Here is a 19,163-nt window from a genome sequence, read left to right on the forward strand (position 1 = left end):
TAGATGCAAAAAACCTCAACAATATACTAGCAAACAGAATCCAAAAGCACATTAATAGTATCATACTCCATGATCAAGTGGGGTTTATTCCAGGAATTCAAGGATTCTTTAATATACGCAAATCAATCATTGTGATAAACCATATTAACAAACTGAAGGAGAAAAACCATATGGTCATCTCAATAGATGCAGAGAAAGCTTTTGACAAAATTCAACATGGATTTATGGTAAAAACTTTGCAGAAAGTAGGCATAAAGGGAACTTTCCTCAACATAATAAAGGCCATATATGAAAAACCACAGCCAACATCATCTTCAATGGTGAAAAACTGAAAGCATTTCCACTAAGATCAGGAATACGACAAGGTTGCCCACTCTCACCACTCTTATTCAACATAGTTTTGGAAGTTTTAGCCACAGCAATCAGAGAAGAAAAGGAAATAAAAGGAATCCAAATCGGAAAAGAAGAAGTAAAGCTGTCACTATTTGCAGATGACATGTACTATACATACAGAATCCTAAAAATGCTACCAAAAAACTACTAGAGCTAATCAATGAATTTGGTAAAGTAGCAGGATACAAAATTCATGCACAGAAATCTCTGGCACTCCTATACACTAATGATGAAAAATCTGAAAGTGAAATTAAGAAAACACTCCCATTTACCATTGCAACAAAAAGAATAAGATATCTAGGAATAAACCTACCTAAGGAGACAAAAGACCTGTAAGCAGAAAATTATAAGACACTGATGAAGGAATGAAAGATGATAAAAATAGATGGAAAGATATACCATGTTCTTGGATAGGAAGAATCAACATTGTGAAAATGACTCTACTACCCAAAGCAGTCTACAGATTCAATGATATACCTATCAAACTACCACTGGCATTTTTCACAGAACTAGAACAAAAAATTCCAAAATTTTTCTGGAAACACAGAAGACCCTGAATAGCCAAAGCAATCTTTAGAACGAAAAATGGAGCTGGAGGAATCAGGCTTCCTGACTTCAGATGTACTACAAAGCTACAGTAATCAAGACAGTATGGTACTGGCACAAAAACAGAAAGATAGATTAATGGAACAGGATAGAAAGCCCAGAGATAAACCCACACACATATGGTCACCTTATCTTTGATAAAGGATGCAGGAATGTACAGTGGAGAAAGGACAGCTTCTTCAATAAGTGGTGCTGGGAAAACCTGACAGGTACATGTAAAAGTATGAGATTAGAACACTCCCTAACACCATACACAAAAATAAACTCAAAATGGATTAAAGACGTAAATGTAAGGCCAGAAACTATCAAACTCTTAAAGGAAAACATAGGCAGAACACTCTATGACATAAATCACAGCAAGATTCTTTTTGACCCACCTCCTAGAGGAATGGAAATAAAAACAAAAATAAACAAATGGGACCTAATGAAACTTCAAAGCTTTTGCACAGCAAAGGAAACCATAAACAAGATGAAAAGACAACCCTCAGAATGGGAGAAAATATTTGCAAATGAAGCAACTGACAAAGGATTAATCCCCAAAATTTACAAGCAGCTCATGCAGCTCAATAACAAAAAAACAAAAAACCCAATCCAAAAATGGGCAGAAGACCTAAATAGACATTTCTCCAAAGAAGATACACAGACTGCCAACAAACACATGAAAGAATGCTCAACATCATTAATCATTAGAGAAATGCAAATCAAAACTACAATGAGATATCATTTCACACCGGTCAGAATGGCCATCCTCAAAATATCTAGAAACAATAAATGCTGGAGAGGGTGTGGAGAAAAGGGAACACTCTTGCACTGCTTTTGGGAATGTGAATTGGTTCAGCCACTATGGAGAACAGTATGGAGGTTCCTTAAAAAAGCTACAAATAGAACTAACATATGACCCAGCAATCCTACTACTGGGCATATACCCTGAGAAAACCATAATTCCAAAAGAGTCATGTACCAAAATGTTCATTGCAGCTCTATGTACAATAGCCAGGTGATGGAAGCAACCTAAGTGTCCATCATCAGATGAATGGATAAAGAAGATGTGGCACATATATACAATGGAATATTACTCAGCCATAAAAAGAAATGAAATTGAGCTATTTGTAATGAGGTGGATAGACCTAGAGTCTGTCATACAGAGTGAAGTAAGTCAGAAAGAGAAAGACAAATATCGTATGCTAACACATATATATGGAATTTATGAAAAAAAATGTCATGAAGTACCTAGGGGTAAGACCGGAATAAAGACACAGATCTACTAGAGAATGGACTTGAGGATATGGGGAGGGGGAAGGGTGAGCTGTGACAAAGCGAGAGAGAGACATGGACATATATACACTACCAAACGTAAGGTAGATAGGTAGTGGGAAGCAGCCGCATAGCACAGGGAGATCAGCTCGGTGCTTTGAGACCGCCTGGAGGGGTGGGATAGGGAGGGTCGGAGGGAGGGAGACACAAGAGGGAAGAGATATGGGAACATATGTATATGTATAACTGATTCACTTTGTTATAAAGCAGAAACTAGCACACCATTGTAAAGCAATTGTACCCCAATAAAGATGTTAAAAAAACAAAAAAGCTAGATTCTACTTGTTTTTGACCTTTACAACGATAGCCGATAGCCATGAAAGAAAATAATAGACTTTCAAGTTTCCAAAATGAACACCTGAATTTAAAAAACAGACGTTCTATTCCAATACAAAAAATAATAAATAAGAGTGAAAGCTACTAATTCTTGTTTACAAAAATAATAGCTTTGATATAATTAAATACATATTTTTGCCATTTAGAAAGTCAATGAATGTGGCTTAAACCAGCTGAAGTTTACTCTATGAATGAATTTTTACTATATCCAAACTAATTTATTCTGCAAACATTTATCACGATCTAAGTACTTAAGTCTTCTGGATAACAGAAAAGGTAAATAAAACATAGTTTCACTCCTTGAGATGACCTCAGTCTAGCACTGCAAATATTACATATTTACTAAAGAGATGTTTCCACCTACTCAACCATCTTTGGGAAGGAACTGGGCTTCAATGCAGAAAACAAACATGGGTCCACCGAGCAGTATTCAAGAACTGGGGTTGGCAGGGGCAGCAGTGAAGAACACAAAGAAATACTTATAAGAAAAAGTTTCACCACAAGTAAAAGGCGAGTATCCATCTTCAAATCAAGTATGAAAGTAATAATAAGGAAATTTTTAAAATTAGGGATCTTTAAATTATTATTTTTTGTAAAAGATTAGATATATGAAAAATAGATACATACTTAGATACATAGATTGATTGATTGCTTGATGGATGACAGAGAGATGATAGATGGATGATAGATAGATTGATTTATTGGATGGATGGATGGACGATGCATGAAAGATGATAGATAAATAGGTAGATGACAGATGTGTGAAAGAAAGAAAGAAAGATAGATAGATGACAGATAGGTGATAGATAGATATTGTTAAGGCAATTTTTAACATTAGGGACCTTTAAATTTTTTTTTATGATAGATAGACAGATGATAGATAATAGATTGATGATAGATATATAGATTGATTGATGGATGGATGATAGAGATAGATGATATATGGATGACAGATATGTAGTTGATGCAGCTACAGATTGATAAACACAGATACAGATTGATATGTTATAATCATACATATATATATTTACCACATAGACTACAATCATCATCACTAACTCCCCCGGCCCTGAATTAGAATAAATGTACAGGTTTGTGTTTAAATGAATTGCAAGAAAGGATTGTGGGGGGTGGGGGTGAGGGGAAGTGGTCCAAATAAAAAGCAAAGCCAAGAAATTAGCTTTCAGAGGAACACATCAATGAAGAATGAAAATGTGGCCTGGGCTGCACCCTTGGGACAGAATCTCCAGTGGTTCTACCTCCCATGTGACACTTGGCCCTCCTGCCCCACAGCATCCTCACCACCCGGCAAGCGTCAGGGCCAGGGTATAGCTCTTCCCCTCCCTGGAGCAGGTGGAGAAGTGTCAGCTCCCCCTTTCTAGAGCATGATTGCAACTCACAGCTCCAACCCCTTCATCACTACCTAGAAACAACAGCTTTCACTTAAATTTTATATTTTTCAGAGAGCTTTTCCATTCTTGCTAATCTTGGCTTTTACATAAATTACATGAAAAAAAAAAGTCCAAAATATGCCTCTAGGAACCTGAATAACTTTTTAAATTATCCTCCAGTAAAATTCAAGTAAAAATCAGTCTAATTTCAGAATGAATGTGTTTAGAAATAATATCTGGTGATCAATATTTAGTTTCTATGAGAAAAGAACATAAACTTTGGCTCATACATATGGTTAGATCCAGGAGGAGAAATCCCCAAACACCTGAGCCTTCATTTAGGAATGAATTCTGATCACTATGAAAAGGAAGATGGTCCCAAAGGGAAAAATGGCAAACTCCTGGTAATTTAAAGACTACTTCCTGCCTGCTGAATGATTACGATTACACTCTACACTGTTGGAAAATATGCCAATGTTTAGAAATGTCCTGGATGGTCTCATTAAAGCATCCCCATGTAATTGTCCAGTAAGGACCACAGAATCAAATATCCACATGCACAGGAAGATAACCTGGGTGCCCGAGGTAGCTAAGTATATGAGTAAAGAGTACAAATCCTGTTTAAGGCATTCATATGTACTTATCTTTTAAGTGTAGTCTTGATCAAACAAAACATTTCCAGAGGTTAAATATGGCTCACCTGTGTAGCAGCAAATTTGCATCTCCTACTTAAACTAACAATCGTGAGACCAGGAAACTTGTTTTCTTGTGTTGCTTTTACTGTGAGGTCTTCAAGCAGGCTGGACAACACTTTCAAATCAGAATTTCTGCTAAAATGATATTCCCCACATATATGAGTTTGTACGATCTCTCTTAAATACCATCTGCTCCATAAAAGTGACCCATCAAGTTATGGGTCTGCACAGTCCAGCCCCTTGGTTGATGAGGGAAAATCAAAAGAAACAAAAATAAAAGCTAAACTTGGAAGAGGAAAATGAAGAAAGAAGAAAGGGTCAGGGAAAGTTACAGCCCAGAGTGAATAAGCAGAAAGGAAGCCAGAAAACTTGGAGGAGCTCAGAGCTAATGAAAAAAACAAGAACACAGGGCAGGGGGGGGAAAGGATGTGAAAGCCAGCTGGAAGGAGAGAAAGCAAGGAAGAGAGGAGCTAACAGAAATCCAAGGACAGAAAGTATTGGAGATGGGAGGGAACAGGAAATTTATTGGAAACCAAGTTGTTTTTCCTTATGCATCCAATGCAATTCTATTCCAGGCAGAACTCTAGTCTCACCTTCAAAGAGGAGAGAAGGGAAGTCAAAACTCATAGGAGCCCTTCATGGGTTGGAGCCAGGAGCTCTCAGAAGACAGATTAGAGGAAACATGAGCCTACAGCTGACCCTTTGACAGAAGATACAGAGATGAAGGGGCAGCAGCATCACTCAGTCCAGCATTTCCCAAAAGGTAGGTGAAGCAAAAACAGTGAGAGCTGGGCTCCAACACTGGGCTCCAATGTGCTGAATTTCTAGCACATTTAATAAACACCTCCAATGACTCCTATCACCAGAAAGGTCAGGAAGCACTGGTATAGTGGAAAACTGGGAGCTCTGGAACCTCAGCTGACGGAATTCAATTCCTAGATCATCAACTACTGACCATGAACAAATTATTTAATGTTTCTGTATCCCAGTTACTAAACCTATAAAATGGATTGTTATGGGGATTGAGTTATGGCATGTAAAGCAGTTAGGCAGTGCCCAATGCATATTGAATATGAACCAGGAATGAATCAAGACAAAGCAAAAGATAGCATTGTAAAGAAAAGGTTAATAAGAAGAAGAAAATATTTTTACCCACTTCAGGGCCATTAAATGGAAAGATCCAAAATAATCTCATATCAATAGAGATAAAATACTGTAAATTTAATCACTCATTGATTCATTCATTCATTTAACAAATTTTATTGACCTATGTCACACATAAGGAGGGAGTAAATAGCATACTGTTTCCCCAAAGCAAGATACTTAATTTAGGCAGCACATTAATTTTTATCTTTAAAAAATATCTTTCACAATTTTTACTTATAGTGAAAATAATTATGTCAGTTTTTCTGTAAAATATTATTTTTCATGAAGTAGCCAATCTTTTAATTCAATTTTTGGACTTTAAATTGTTACTCTATACAAAGTTCAAGCTATAAGATGAATAAGTTCTAGGAATCTAAGGCACAGCATAGTGATTAACACTACAGTTAATAATATATTATATCCTTGAAAGCTGCTAAGAGAGTAAATCTTAAATGGTCTCAGCACAAAAAAGAAATGGTAATTATGTGATGTGATGCAGATGCTAGCCAATGCTATGGTGACAATCATTTTGCAATATATGAATGTATCAAATTTATATACCTTAAACTTACACAATGTTATATGTCAATTATATCTCAATAAAGCTTGAAAAATAAATACACAAATTGTTACTGTCAACAGTTTGCATATTACCTGGAATGTAACCACTTCAAAAGCTTTGTAATATGGCAAATGAATATATTTTTTCAATTCCAATTATATTGCAAAATAGGTGTTTTTTTAATATTTCCCCTGTTATATTAGTAATTTTTTAACTAGCTTGTTCAGAACAAACTTCTCACAGAGAACCAGAAAATCTGGTGAAAATATTAGTGAAAAACACTTCTTTGATAGCCTTTGGAGTCTCCAAGGGAGGGTGTACTTCAGTGGCCAAGATACTCGCAGAAGAAAAACACAGAGGGGTGATACCAAAATTCAGCATGAACTTTCCTCTTGAGGCATTCGCCAATTCTATGCAATCAGGTGAGAAGCTGAGAAGAGCATCAGAGCTTCCAGGGGTCTTAGAAGTTGGGGAGGAAATATTTTTGAGTTCAGGTTCAACAAGGAGAAGACATTCTGGTAAACACTCTAGGCTTTTAGTTAGAACCCCTGGAGAGCAACAAAATAAAAGTAAGCGTGAATAGAAAAGACAAGCCCTCACAAATGAAGTAGGTCCAGCCTTGAATCAGCTAAACATCTGATTGGCTTAAGGTAAGCTACCCTTGCACTTATTGCCTGTTAGAAGCAAAAGATAATCAATCCTTCCTGCACCTCACACCCATCGGAATGGCTATTACCAAAATGACAAGAAATAAGTGTTGGTGAGGATGTGGAGAAAAGGGAACCCTTGTGCAATGGGGAATGTAAATTGGTGCAGCCACTATGGAAAACAGCATGAAGGTTCCTCAAAAAATTAAAAATAAAACTATCATATAATTCAGCAATTCTGCTTCTAGCTATTTATCCTAAGGAAAGGAAATCATTGTCTTGAACAGATATCTGCACCCCCATGTTCATTGCAGCACTCTTTGCAATAGCCAAGACGTGAAAACAACCCAAGTACCCATTGACAGATGAATGGATAAAGAAAATATGGTGTATATATCTACACAAAGGCATATTATTCAGTCATAAAAAGAAGGAAATCATGCCATTTGCTACCTGATGGACCCTCAGGGTATTATGCTAAGCAAAATAAGTCACACAGAAAGAGACAAGTACTTATATGTGGAATCTTAAAAGAAACAAAATTAGATACAGAGAACAGACTGGTGGTTGCCAGAGACAGGGTGTAGAGGGTGGGCAAAAGGGAGTGGGGGGAAGGTAATCATTTCTGGAGGACAGTATGACTCAGAGCCTCAAATTATGTCTATAACATTTTCATAACAGGTGTCTAACCTAAACTGAAAAATTAGTAGGCATTGCAAGAGGAAAGATACATGAAAGAGACCCACTGGAGATCTGAATATTGGAGTTACCAGACATGGAACTTAAAATAACTGATAAGTATTCAAGAATTCTTGATAAGATGGAGAATTGTGGCAGAGAGCTAAAAATTGGTTTTAAAAACCATATAGAAGTTCATTAATTCAAAAATATAACTAAAATTAAGAACTCACATTAAATCAGCAGCAAATTAGACAAAGCTAAAGAGGGTATTAGTGAAATGGAATAGGTGAGAAAAAATATTCAGACTGAACATGGTGAGAAACAAAAGATAAAAAAATACAAAAAATGAGTATATGAAATAAATGGGTCACAAGGAACATTCTAAGATTCTTCAAGCTATAGGTCCAAGTTGGGGGGTGGTTAAAAAAGAGACAGAAGCAATAGTTGAAGAGAATTGATTGAAAAATGTCCAAAACATATGGAAGCCAACAAGCATCAAGATCAAAGAAGTGCTATGAATCATTATCAGATATAAAGAAACTACCTGTAGACTCATCATAGTCATACTGTTGGAAACCAAAGATAACAAGAAGAGAATGAAAGATATATTATCATCAAAGAACTAAAAGTAAAACTAACAGCTGATTTCCCTCTGGTTTGTCTCTGGTTTCCATTTTATCTGTTGAGAAATCTGCATTTCGTACTGCTGTCATGTCATGTATTCTAATTCTTTATATGGAACATATATTTATACTCAATATTCATTATATTTATGCACATTGCACACGTATATACATAAATGTAATTCAAGCAAAGAAAAACTGAAAGAAATTATCACCACCAGATTTTTACTAAAGAAAGTATTAAAGCAAATATTTCTAGTTGAAGGGAAATAATTTCAGATGAAAGAATGGAGATGAAGAAAGCAATAAAGAGCAAAGGAAAGAGGAAATATATGCATAGATATAAATGTATATTGACTATAAATACATATTACAAATATACCATATAGAAAATTAATATATACAACAACAATATAGAAAGCGAAGGCAGTAAAGGGAGTTAAATTATCATATTTTTAATAAGTTGCAATAAAACTAATTTATATAATATTTTAATAAGTCAAGGTTGTACGTTGACATCTTATAGGTAGCAACTACCAGTACCATAAAAACAGTACATAACTAACAAGCCAACCCAAGGGAAAAATGAATTTTAAAATTTACATAATTTCAAAAGAAGTCATAAAAAAGAGAAACAGGGCAGTAAAGGACAAAAGAACACCTGAGACAAACAGAAAACAAACAGTGTAATGGTAGTTTGGTTCCTTTCTGAAAATTCCTCCCCACTCACTCTAAGGTATTTTGTAAATGTACTAACAGCTTCAGAGTTGTAAACTGAAAAGCATATAGTTACTTTAATCTTTTAATTAAATTTAAGCAAAAATATTGTACATTCCAATTAAATTCAAGTGACGGTTTAACACTAAATACTTGGAATCATAATATTTGCTGACAGCAAATGTAACTTAAAGGATCAGGATATAATGTAAACTAACTATAAATTTAATCTCACAAAATCTACAATTTTGTCTTTAAAAAACTAATATATTTTAAGTGTTGTTTATGATAGAATTTAGGTCCTTAGGAATTTTATTGCTGTAATGGGGTATTAATACATGAAGATATTGAGCTACTGCTTAAGCAGCACTTGGAAATCAAAGAAGGACTACTTTACAGGGAACCTAATTTTAACCCAAACTTTAAATCACGAGTTAAGCCAGCTTCATCATATCCATTTTAACAGAGACAAATATAGAAAATAAAACAGGCCCTAAGAGATAGCTTGAACCATAGAAGGATCAATTTTAACCTCCTGGTCTATTAAGGAAATCTGAAAAACCAATGCCATTAGTTACAAAAAAAAAAGAGAGGAAGAGAACTAAAGAATTTAATTAGTGGAGCTGTGGTAGTGCAAGCCTTTAATTCACATTGACCCATTTTATGTTTGGTAATAAATTGCTAAACTTCAAATGTGTATATTTGTACTTACACACACACAATATTTAATTTTATCTTAATAATATATTGGTAGCAGAAAAAGGGCTAGGTTTTGAATCTTTCTATTGACTAGCACAGTATTCTTTCAAAATAGAGCACTCTGTCTGTCCCAACTGCAGCCAAATTATTTCAAAACTTAGGGGTCCTGCCCATGATTCCCTCTGCCAGATTTAACAGTGGAGAAATAGTTAAGCTCTGTGCATCTTTTAACAGCTTCCAGAATCCATTTTCAACTCTTTCCCTATCAAAGTATGACTAGATTCTATAAAAAGATAACACACAACCCAAACGTCCATCTACAGATGAATGGATAAAGAAGATGTGGTACATATATACAATGGAATATTACTCCACCATTAAAAAGAATGAAATAATGCCATTTGCAGCAACATGCGTGGAACTGGAGATTATCATACTAAGTGAAGTAAGTCAGAAAAAGACAAATATCACATGCTATCACTTATATGTGGAATCTAAAAAAAAAATGATACAAATGAACTTATTTACAAAACAGAAATAGACTCATAGGCATAGAAAATAATCTTACAGTTACCAAAGGGGAAATCAGGGTGAGAGATAAATTAGGAGCTTGGGATTAGCAAATACAATCCACTATACATAAAATAGATAAACAACAAGGTTTTATTGTATAGCACAGGGAACTATATTCAATATCTTTTAATAACCTAAACTGGAAAAGAATCTGAAAAAGAATAGATACATATACATATGTATATGTGTAACTGACTTGCTTTGCTGTACACTGGAAACTAACACACCATTATAAATCAACTATAGTTCAATAAAAAAAGGTAAAACACAAACAGTAATAATACCCATCTAACAGCACTAAGACCAAACTTTATTGACACCTGTCTTAATTCTCATCACTTTGGCATTCACATAACAAATAGTTAGCATTTTATTACAATGTGCTAATCATTGTTTTGGACCCTGAAAAGTGCTATGAAGGATTTCACGTTCCCCATAAATCTGAGATGCTTATGCCCTAGAAGGAAAAACATCCTTTCATTTGTTCATTCAACAAGTATTCATTGGCCATTAAAAACTAATCAAACATTTTGTTCATTGCTGAGGATTTTGTGGTGGAATTTTTCCTTACTTTTATGATACTTAGAGTCCGGTAGGGAATTAAACATAAAATGATCACAACAATAAATGTAAAATTCATATTATTTGTAATGAACAGTGCAAAGTAAGATAACAAGAAATGCTTGCCTTGAGAGTCTGGGAAAGATTTCATGAGGAAGCAACATTTGAGTTGAGAGCTCAAGGTTAGTTATTTGAAAAGAATCTTCCTAGCAGAGAGGAAAACAGGTAAAGATCATGTTTCCAGAGGAAAGATGATTGGAAAACTCAAAAGAAGGACACAGTGGCAAGGATAAGAGAACATAGCTTAAGAGGATGCTGCAGAGAGATGCAATGAAGAGAACACCTGAGGCTTCCAAGAGCACAATAAAGATTTTGCTTGCTATTCATTCCTAAAAGCAATGAGAATTCACAGAAGGTTGTGAAACGGGAGAATAGCATGATTCTGTGTAAAACAGAGAACTTCTCCCAACTAGCTGTAGAAACAATGGGTTGAAGGATCGCAAGAGTCTAGTAGTTCATTGGAGAGAGAATGCCACTTTAAAATTGATAGCAGCAGTAGAGTTGGGAAAACAGATGGATCTGTGAGAAATTCGAGGTAAAATTGCAGGACTTAGTGATACTTTGGTTATGGGGGAAAGAAGGAAAGGAGCTCTTGGTTTGTGCTTCCAGGGCTGAATGAATTGCAATGGCATACCCTGTGATAGGAAATTCTAGAGAATGTCTGGGGTTGGAAGGGGAAGAAGAACATGATTCCGATTTTGCAAATGTTGGGTTTGAATTACTTTTGAGATACCCAAGTGATGATGTCAGGTGAGCAGGTGAACATCAGGACTGGAGCTTAAGAGAGAGATTGTAATATGAATCTGGAAGACATGAGTATACTAATAGTAACAGGAACTGTGAGTGTGCATAAAAAGTCATGAGGAATCTGAAGATTTACCCCTGAGCCAGTCTAGTTCTAGCCTGAGGAACCAGAGAGGTAGGGCTTAAAGCAGCAACAATGTTGTTAAACACAAGCCAAAGAAGAAGGTAGATTTCAGAGTGCAGTGTCACTGCTGTTGTGTATTCAATAGGACATGACCTAAAACATTATCATTTCACAACACTGGAACTAAAACAGAATTATGCATAAAACGCCATGAGAGCACAGAAAAAGGCTTGCAACTCTGGAAGGAGAAAAGGGTTGGTCAAAAGAAGTGATATTTAAGCTGTGTCTGAGGAATAAATAGGAGTTTCTCACTAAAGCAGTCCAGGGTTAAAACAGCAATATTTGGAGAAGGTATTGCTATTTCACCAAAAAGGAACAAAAAGTCTTTATTAGGCTGATGAATGTCCAAAAACCCTATTCCCCGCATTCCTAGATCAGTCATCCTAGTCATTTTCTTTCTTTTTTTCATCCTAGTCATTTTCAATTTCCCCGTTTCCACATCCCTGCAAGGCAAAGTAGACATCCTCACCTAGCAGTCTAGCCTCTGTCATGTTCTCCAAAGCCCACAAAATTAGAATATGGGGGTTGCGGGAGAGAAAAATAATATTAACCCAGCAACAAAAGTCATATAAAGTCTCAGACTTCGGGACTGGAAGGTAAGGATTCCTGATTCTGTAACAGAGTGAATATAAGGTTATATTATCTTTATAATACAAAGATCAAATGAGAAGGCAGGAAAATTAAATAGAAGACAAGAGAACATACAGGAAGATAAAGAATTATTTTCCCTTTCTTGATTGTCAGCAACAGTCTTTGAGTCAGATGACCAGGGCCATCTTTTAAGTAATGAGGAGCAAAGTATCTTTTAGAGAATCCACAAACGCTGAACTCCAATCTGTAGAACTAAAATTACAATGCCACATATTGATACATTGAACTGAAAATACACTAACTATAAAACTATAGAAAAATGGATGCCTAATATTAGAATAGTTGATTTAAAAACACAAATTTAAATTATGCTTACCCACTAAAATATTATACTTAATACAAATTATTATTTTGTACATAGATGAATCAGGAATAAACATTTTTGTATCCACCAAAATTCAAAACAATAATAGCTAAACCCTGAGTCTCCCTCCCTTTTCCCACGTTTTCACATTCACTTAACAATTATCACTGTTATTCCTTTGTGAAACTTTAAATTTTAAGCTCTTTTAAGGGAAAAGTCTATTTCTTTATATAGATTTTCTTCATTTACTTGCCGTTTCCGGTTGAGAGTGCATTAAATCACAAGTATGTGGATACTACTCACTTGCCTAATAATTGTCTTAAAATAGGCTTTCAGGAATCAACATGGGAATACATTTTGGACTGAAATCGCTGTTATTTACCATTTTTCCCCAGCTTGCTCAAGTGTGTTGAAGCATAAATACATTAGGGATAATTAATGATATGACGGATGATTTCATCCCACCGTGTTTTCCCAACCTTCTGTGTTGGCTTTGTTCCTTTTTCCGCCTCATATTCTGACAAATTCGTCGTCTTTGTCACACAATAATCAGGAGAAAACTGAAAAGAAGGGCGCTATCCTCGGAGGAGTGCTGTGTATTATGACTCATCCCTTCCAAGGGAAACACAGAGAAGGAACAGTTTCCTTTAGGCGACCTGCACGTGGCCAAGATAGGGATTTTAGTGGGTCTGAGCTGCAGGGGTGGGTCTGCAATTCACCCCAGAGAGATGATGGGAAACCTTTTAAGGGGTGAGGTTTGACATTACAGAACTGTCGCAGGAAGGGCCCAGGGTGAGAGACTACACAAGAAGGGGAGAGGAGGCCTGGGGGATGACGGAAGAGGGTGGGGACCCCCTGGGCCGCGAGGTGGTACCTGCGCGGGCTCGAACGCCCCTGCCACTGAATCCCCGATCCAGAGATGCTCCCGGAGAAGTTGTTGGTAGCTGAGGCAGTGCTTCACCGCGGATGGCACGTTCCCCATGGCCAGGTCCGGGGCGGCTGTAGGCGATGGGAGAGAGCGGGGAGGAGAGAGATGCGGGCCGGGCGCGCGCTGCGGTCCCGCGCCGGCCCCCGAGCGCGCCTTCCGCCTCCCGCGCGCGCTGAGCCCGGCCCCGCTCTGTGTACTGCAGCGGCGCCAAGCCGAGAGCGCCCAGAGCAGGGCGCGCGGGAGACACCTGCGCGCACGCGGGCCACCCGGAGCCGAAGCGCGGAGGAGATATTCCCAGCTTGGCGCGCCTGCCGCTCTGCACCCAGCAAGTAGGGCTGATCGCATCTGCACACGCCCCACTCACCGGCTTCTCACCTGGTTCAGAATCCACAGGGAAGAAAGGTCTCCATCAAAGGAAGAGGGTCTGCCTTTCCTTGTCTGGCAGTTTGCTCATTCCCAGCCTTTGGCGTCCACTGTAGATGCGTCCGGCCTTGAACTCACTTGAGTTTATCTTCATGACAATAAACTTGACATACACACACAGATTTAAAAGATAACCAACAAGGACCTACCGTATAGCGCAGGGAACTCTGCTCAATATTCTGCAATAACCTAAATGGGAAAAGAACTTGAAAAAGAATAGATGCATGTATTCGTACAACTGAATCACTTTTCTATACACCTGAAACTATCACAACATTGCTAATAAACTATACTCCAATATAAAATAAAAATTTAAAAATAAAGACATCAGTCATATTGGCTTAAGGCCCACCCAAACAACCCTTCAAATCAGAAAATCAACCTTGACACAGCACTACCATCCAATCTACATAGCCCATGCAAATTTCACCAACTGTATCAACAGTGTCCCATTTGCTCAAAAAAAAATAGTTATATTTTTTAAAAGCTCGATTTTTAAATATTATGAGACAGGAAATATGCTCAATATTTGTAATAACCTGTAAGGGAAATTTTATATATATATATATATATATATAAAAAACATAGAACACATATATGTTATAACTTAGCCCATACATTTGTACTACATATGCCAAGCTTCTGTTTTATTGTTTTCTTTGCTGTTTTTCTCTTTGCTTCTAATATTAAGGTTTTATATTTTGAATAAATGATGCAGATCCAAAGTCTTCATATGGAAGAATTTCTTTATGATCTTTCTTTTATTTCCTTGTTAGGGCCCCACCTTAGTTATTTCTGCAATGGTTTCTCTTTATATGAAATTATTATATCAATTATATCAATCTATGGCATATGCTAAAATAAATTTCTTGGAGAGTTAAAAAAATCTGAATCATTTTGCTGTACACCTGAAACTAACACAACATTGTAAATCAGCTATACTTCAAATTTTTTTTACAATATATGAACAAAAAAATAAATATTCTGAGGCAGTTTGCAAGGTTAGAACACTTATATACAACAGTCTAATAAAGAAGAAAAGATAGAAGGTGGTAAATTAGGGGAGATGTCACAGATAACTCGGTAAGTCAGTCAGTTGTCAGTAAATGGGTAGTACAGGTTAAGCACTGAAATGGAGTTCAGTTGTTTAAAGACACGCAGGGCACAAAATTATTGAAGCAGCTAAAGTGATTCAAACTGAAAAGTGTAAACATATCCTTACATCATTAGAAGAGCACTAGTCTTGAGTGGGGAGGTGTTGGCAAGATGAGATGGTACTGGAACAGACCACCTCCCTGCATCCCCCTGTTTCACAAGCACACCTACATCTACCCACTCTAAAATTCTTCAGCTGAGTTCAGCACCTGCAATTGAATGGACATCAAGAATAGCCTTGTGCTGCCAAGTGGCATGGCCAGGGGTACCAGTCAGCCCCACTGGTTGCTGTAGCAAATATAAATTAGGAGCTGGCTGATACCTAGTCAGCCAGCTCCTAATTACACATAAAAGGATTCACAGATTACTTTGTACATCATAGTATAAACACACTTAAGGAAATTAACACCCAGAATTAGCAAACCTTCATTCATACTTGTGAGGGTGGTGAGACTCCCACTGGTAATAGAAGTAAAGCAGTTAAGGACAGAAAAACACAAACAATGGGAGAGGGATCTTTTTGATCCTTAGTGAAACAGGACTGGAAAGGCAAAGAGGATGAAGTGATCTTATAGCTCTCATCGCTTTGATCAAGGAGAGTTAACTTGGAGAACATGATCTGAGCTGCCAAAGTGAGGTCATGCAACTCTTGGAAGCCTTTAAAACTCTCTAATGCACCAAAAATTCCAATTATTATTTATCTGAACATGACTATTTTAGAGGTATATATTCATAGGCCTAAATCTCTATGATAAGTTGTTTTCGGTAGAGCTCAACTGTTATTCTTCCAACACAGTTGAAATGAAGCTTAGAGTTTGCATCAATGTCTATTACCACTCTTCTCTCCTTTTTGTAATTCTATAACAGGGAACATGATATTTGAAAGAATTTGAAAGGGTCCAATTTGAACAACAGTAATTTAGCAAGGTAATTTTATCATGAAGTCAGTTGTTTAATTATTTGTCATCAGTCAGACAATTAATATTGAAATCTAAACTTTTGAAGAATATAACCTCTAAGGTAAGCCAGATATTGTATGATTCTCTGCTGTTAAGAAAAAGAACACCCAGATATAAACTTTACTGCTTAATAGTTTTCTAAATGGGGAAGTTTAGAAAATTTCTTATCTCAGTTAGGGACTTCCCTGGTGGTCCAGTGGTAAAGAATCCACCTTCCAATGCAGGGGACGAGGGTTTGATCCCTGGTCGGGGAACTAAGATTCCCACATGCTGTAGGGCAACTAAGCCCACGCACCACAACTACTGAGCCTGTGTACCTTAACCAGAGAGCCCACGTGCCACAAACCACAGAGCCCACGCACTTTGGAACCTGCACGCTACAACTAGAGAGAAGTTCAAGCACTGCAAGTAGAGAGGAGCCCGCGTGATGTAATGAAGAGCCCACGCACTGCAACAAAAGATCTTGCATGCCACAACTAAGACCTGACACAGCCAAAAATATAAAATAAAATAAATAAAAAAAGAAAATTTCATATCTCAATTAGCTCACTATAGTAATACAGGTTTGTTTTTTTTTACAGGGAAACCTTATAAACATAAAAATATTGAATACAGTTTTATTTTCATGCATTTCATGTGGAAATTCTATAATATCAAAAATTGAAATTATGATTCCTGTAAATACCAAAACCATTAGCAATAATATGGACCAAATAAAGACTATCTTAAGAATGTTTAATCTCATATAAAAGGGAGTGAAAGTAGATGCACTTTTGCTGGCCTGTAATTTGATGTTAAATCTAATCATAAATGCTTAAAATTTATAAATTCAAAAAGCTTCAACTTATAAATTTGAATAATATTAGTGTACATATTTTCTGTTTTTATGATTAAAATGAAAATTCTCAATAGGTACCCCTGTTAGTGCAAATCTAAGAAGCTCTAGGTAAAATAAGAATATATATATATATCTTTTCATATTCTTTTCCATTATGGTTTATCACAAGATATTGCATATAGTTCCCTGTGTTCTACAGTAGAACCTTGTTGTTTATCTATTTTATATATAGTAGTTTGAATCTGCTAATTCCAAACTCCTAATTTATCCCCTCCTCCTTTCCCCTTTGGTAACCATAAATTTGTTTTCTACGTCTGTGAGTCTGTTTCTGTTTTGTAAATAAGTTCATTTGTGTCATATTTTAGATTCCTCATGTAAGTGATATCATATGGTGTTTGTCTTTGTCTGCTTACTTCACTTTGTATGATCATCTCTAGGCCCATCCATGTTGCTGCAAATGGCATGTTACATGCAAAATCATTCAAGTTTACCTGCCTCTCCTGAATTACTGGACTCCCATCGCTCTTTAACCTCCTGTCCCAAATCTCATCTGTCAACCAGGGAAGTTAGTTAACATCTTGGACCCACCCATCCACTGTCTCTTTCTGTTCTCCTATTGACTTGTCTCTGTGCCCCTTCTCTTGGAAGGCATCACCGTAGTGCAGTGGTGAAGCTTAAGTGCTGGTTTTAGATTCTCCGTGATAAGAGTCTGGCTCCACCCGTTGGCAAATGTGTGACCTTCGCAAGTTCTTTAGCCACTGTTTCTTATCTGTAAGAGGGCAATGATAAAAATTCCTACCTGACAGAGCTGTTACAAAGATGAAACGGGCTCGAATATGTAAAGTACTCAACACAGAGTCTCTGGTACATAATAGACACCCAATGAATGTTAGCTATTATTACTACTGTAGCCTGGTTTTCTGCTTTATTTTGCATTCATAAATCTAACCTGTATAGCCTGAGACATTTTTGAAAATACATACCTGGTCAATACTTCTAAGATTAAAATCCTTAGAGACTTTGCAGAGAAATTGTTTCTTAAAATGATACACTTTTTCTTGATGAGACTCTTAGTTATCTTTCCAGTCTTAACTCCTGTCCATTTTCTAAACTCATCCTTCACTCCAGAAATATCAAATTATGTGTAATTCCCCAAGTTTTATCCCCTTCCATGCTCTCGAATCATTCTAATCTTGTTCTTTATTATAGACACTTTGGGAAATACAGACGATGCATAAAGATAAATTACCCATCATTCTAATGCTAGAAATACTTTAATATATTTTCTTTTAGAGAAAAAAATAAATTAATATTTCCTATCTTTGCTTTTTATTCTGCCCTTTTCCTTTAACATTGATTTAAATTCTTTAAAACTAGGATGTTAATGGCTATGCAATATTCATACATATATATAATATTTTCAATAATCTTTTAAAGTATAGCCTTTTACTTATTTTTGAAAGGGAAGATTGGTGGGTAGACTGTGATCTTGTGAATATTTGTATAAATAATTATGTAATTAATGTTCCAAAAATAGCATGACTGTGGAAATCTTCCACTACCGTTGTATTTCTGTCAATTTCTATTTATATTTTTTACAAAGTTTTGCTTTAAGTATACAGTATTTCCTTGGTTGGAGATTTGCTTGTGTAAGTTTATCTCTGGTGATGGTTTTTTGTTGTTCTGTCTTTTGTTATGTGGGAGGAGTTCTATGGGAATCTAGTACCGATTATTGCAATACCCCTAAAGAATGGTTTCATGTTTGCTTGGCCAGAATTTCTAATGAGTTTGGTTTGACAGTTGTAAGATTTATTGTTTGCTAATATCTTAGCTTGGGGTACCACGGATATTCTGAATCTAAAACTTAAAACTGGCAAATTCCCTGGCGGTCCAGTGGTTAGGACTCCACGCTTTCACTGCCAAGGGCCCAGGTTCCATCCCTGGTCGGGGAAGTAAGATCCCGCAAGCTGCTC

The 19,163-nt window shown here is 36.5% G+C and overlaps 1 protein-coding gene across 3 annotated transcripts in view; it reads right to left on the reverse strand.

Moving 5' to 3' along the window:
- Positions 1-13,975, reverse strand: part of HMGCLL1 (3-hydroxy-3-methylglutaryl-CoA lyase like 1) — a 137,628-nt gene extending 123,653 nt beyond the window's left edge. For 2 of the 3 annotated variants that reach the window (XM_060021353.1, XM_060021352.1), the window contains exon 1: positions 13,762-13,975. In XM_060021353.1, the coding sequence (XP_059877336.1) occupies positions 13,762-13,869 (108 nt within the window). In that variant the 5' untranslated portion in view covers positions 13,870-13,975. Of the gene's footprint in view, positions 1-4,740; positions 4,856-13,761 lie in introns of those variants that run through there. The other variant, XM_060021355.1, reaches the window with a different exon arrangement.
- Positions 13,976-19,163: the final 5,188 nt, after the last annotated feature.

This window comes from Delphinus delphis, chromosome 10 (assembly GCF_949987515.2).
Source record: "Delphinus delphis chromosome 10, mDelDel1.2, whole genome shotgun sequence".
Lineage (NCBI taxonomy): Eukaryota > Metazoa > Chordata > Mammalia > Artiodactyla > Delphinidae > Delphinus > Delphinus delphis.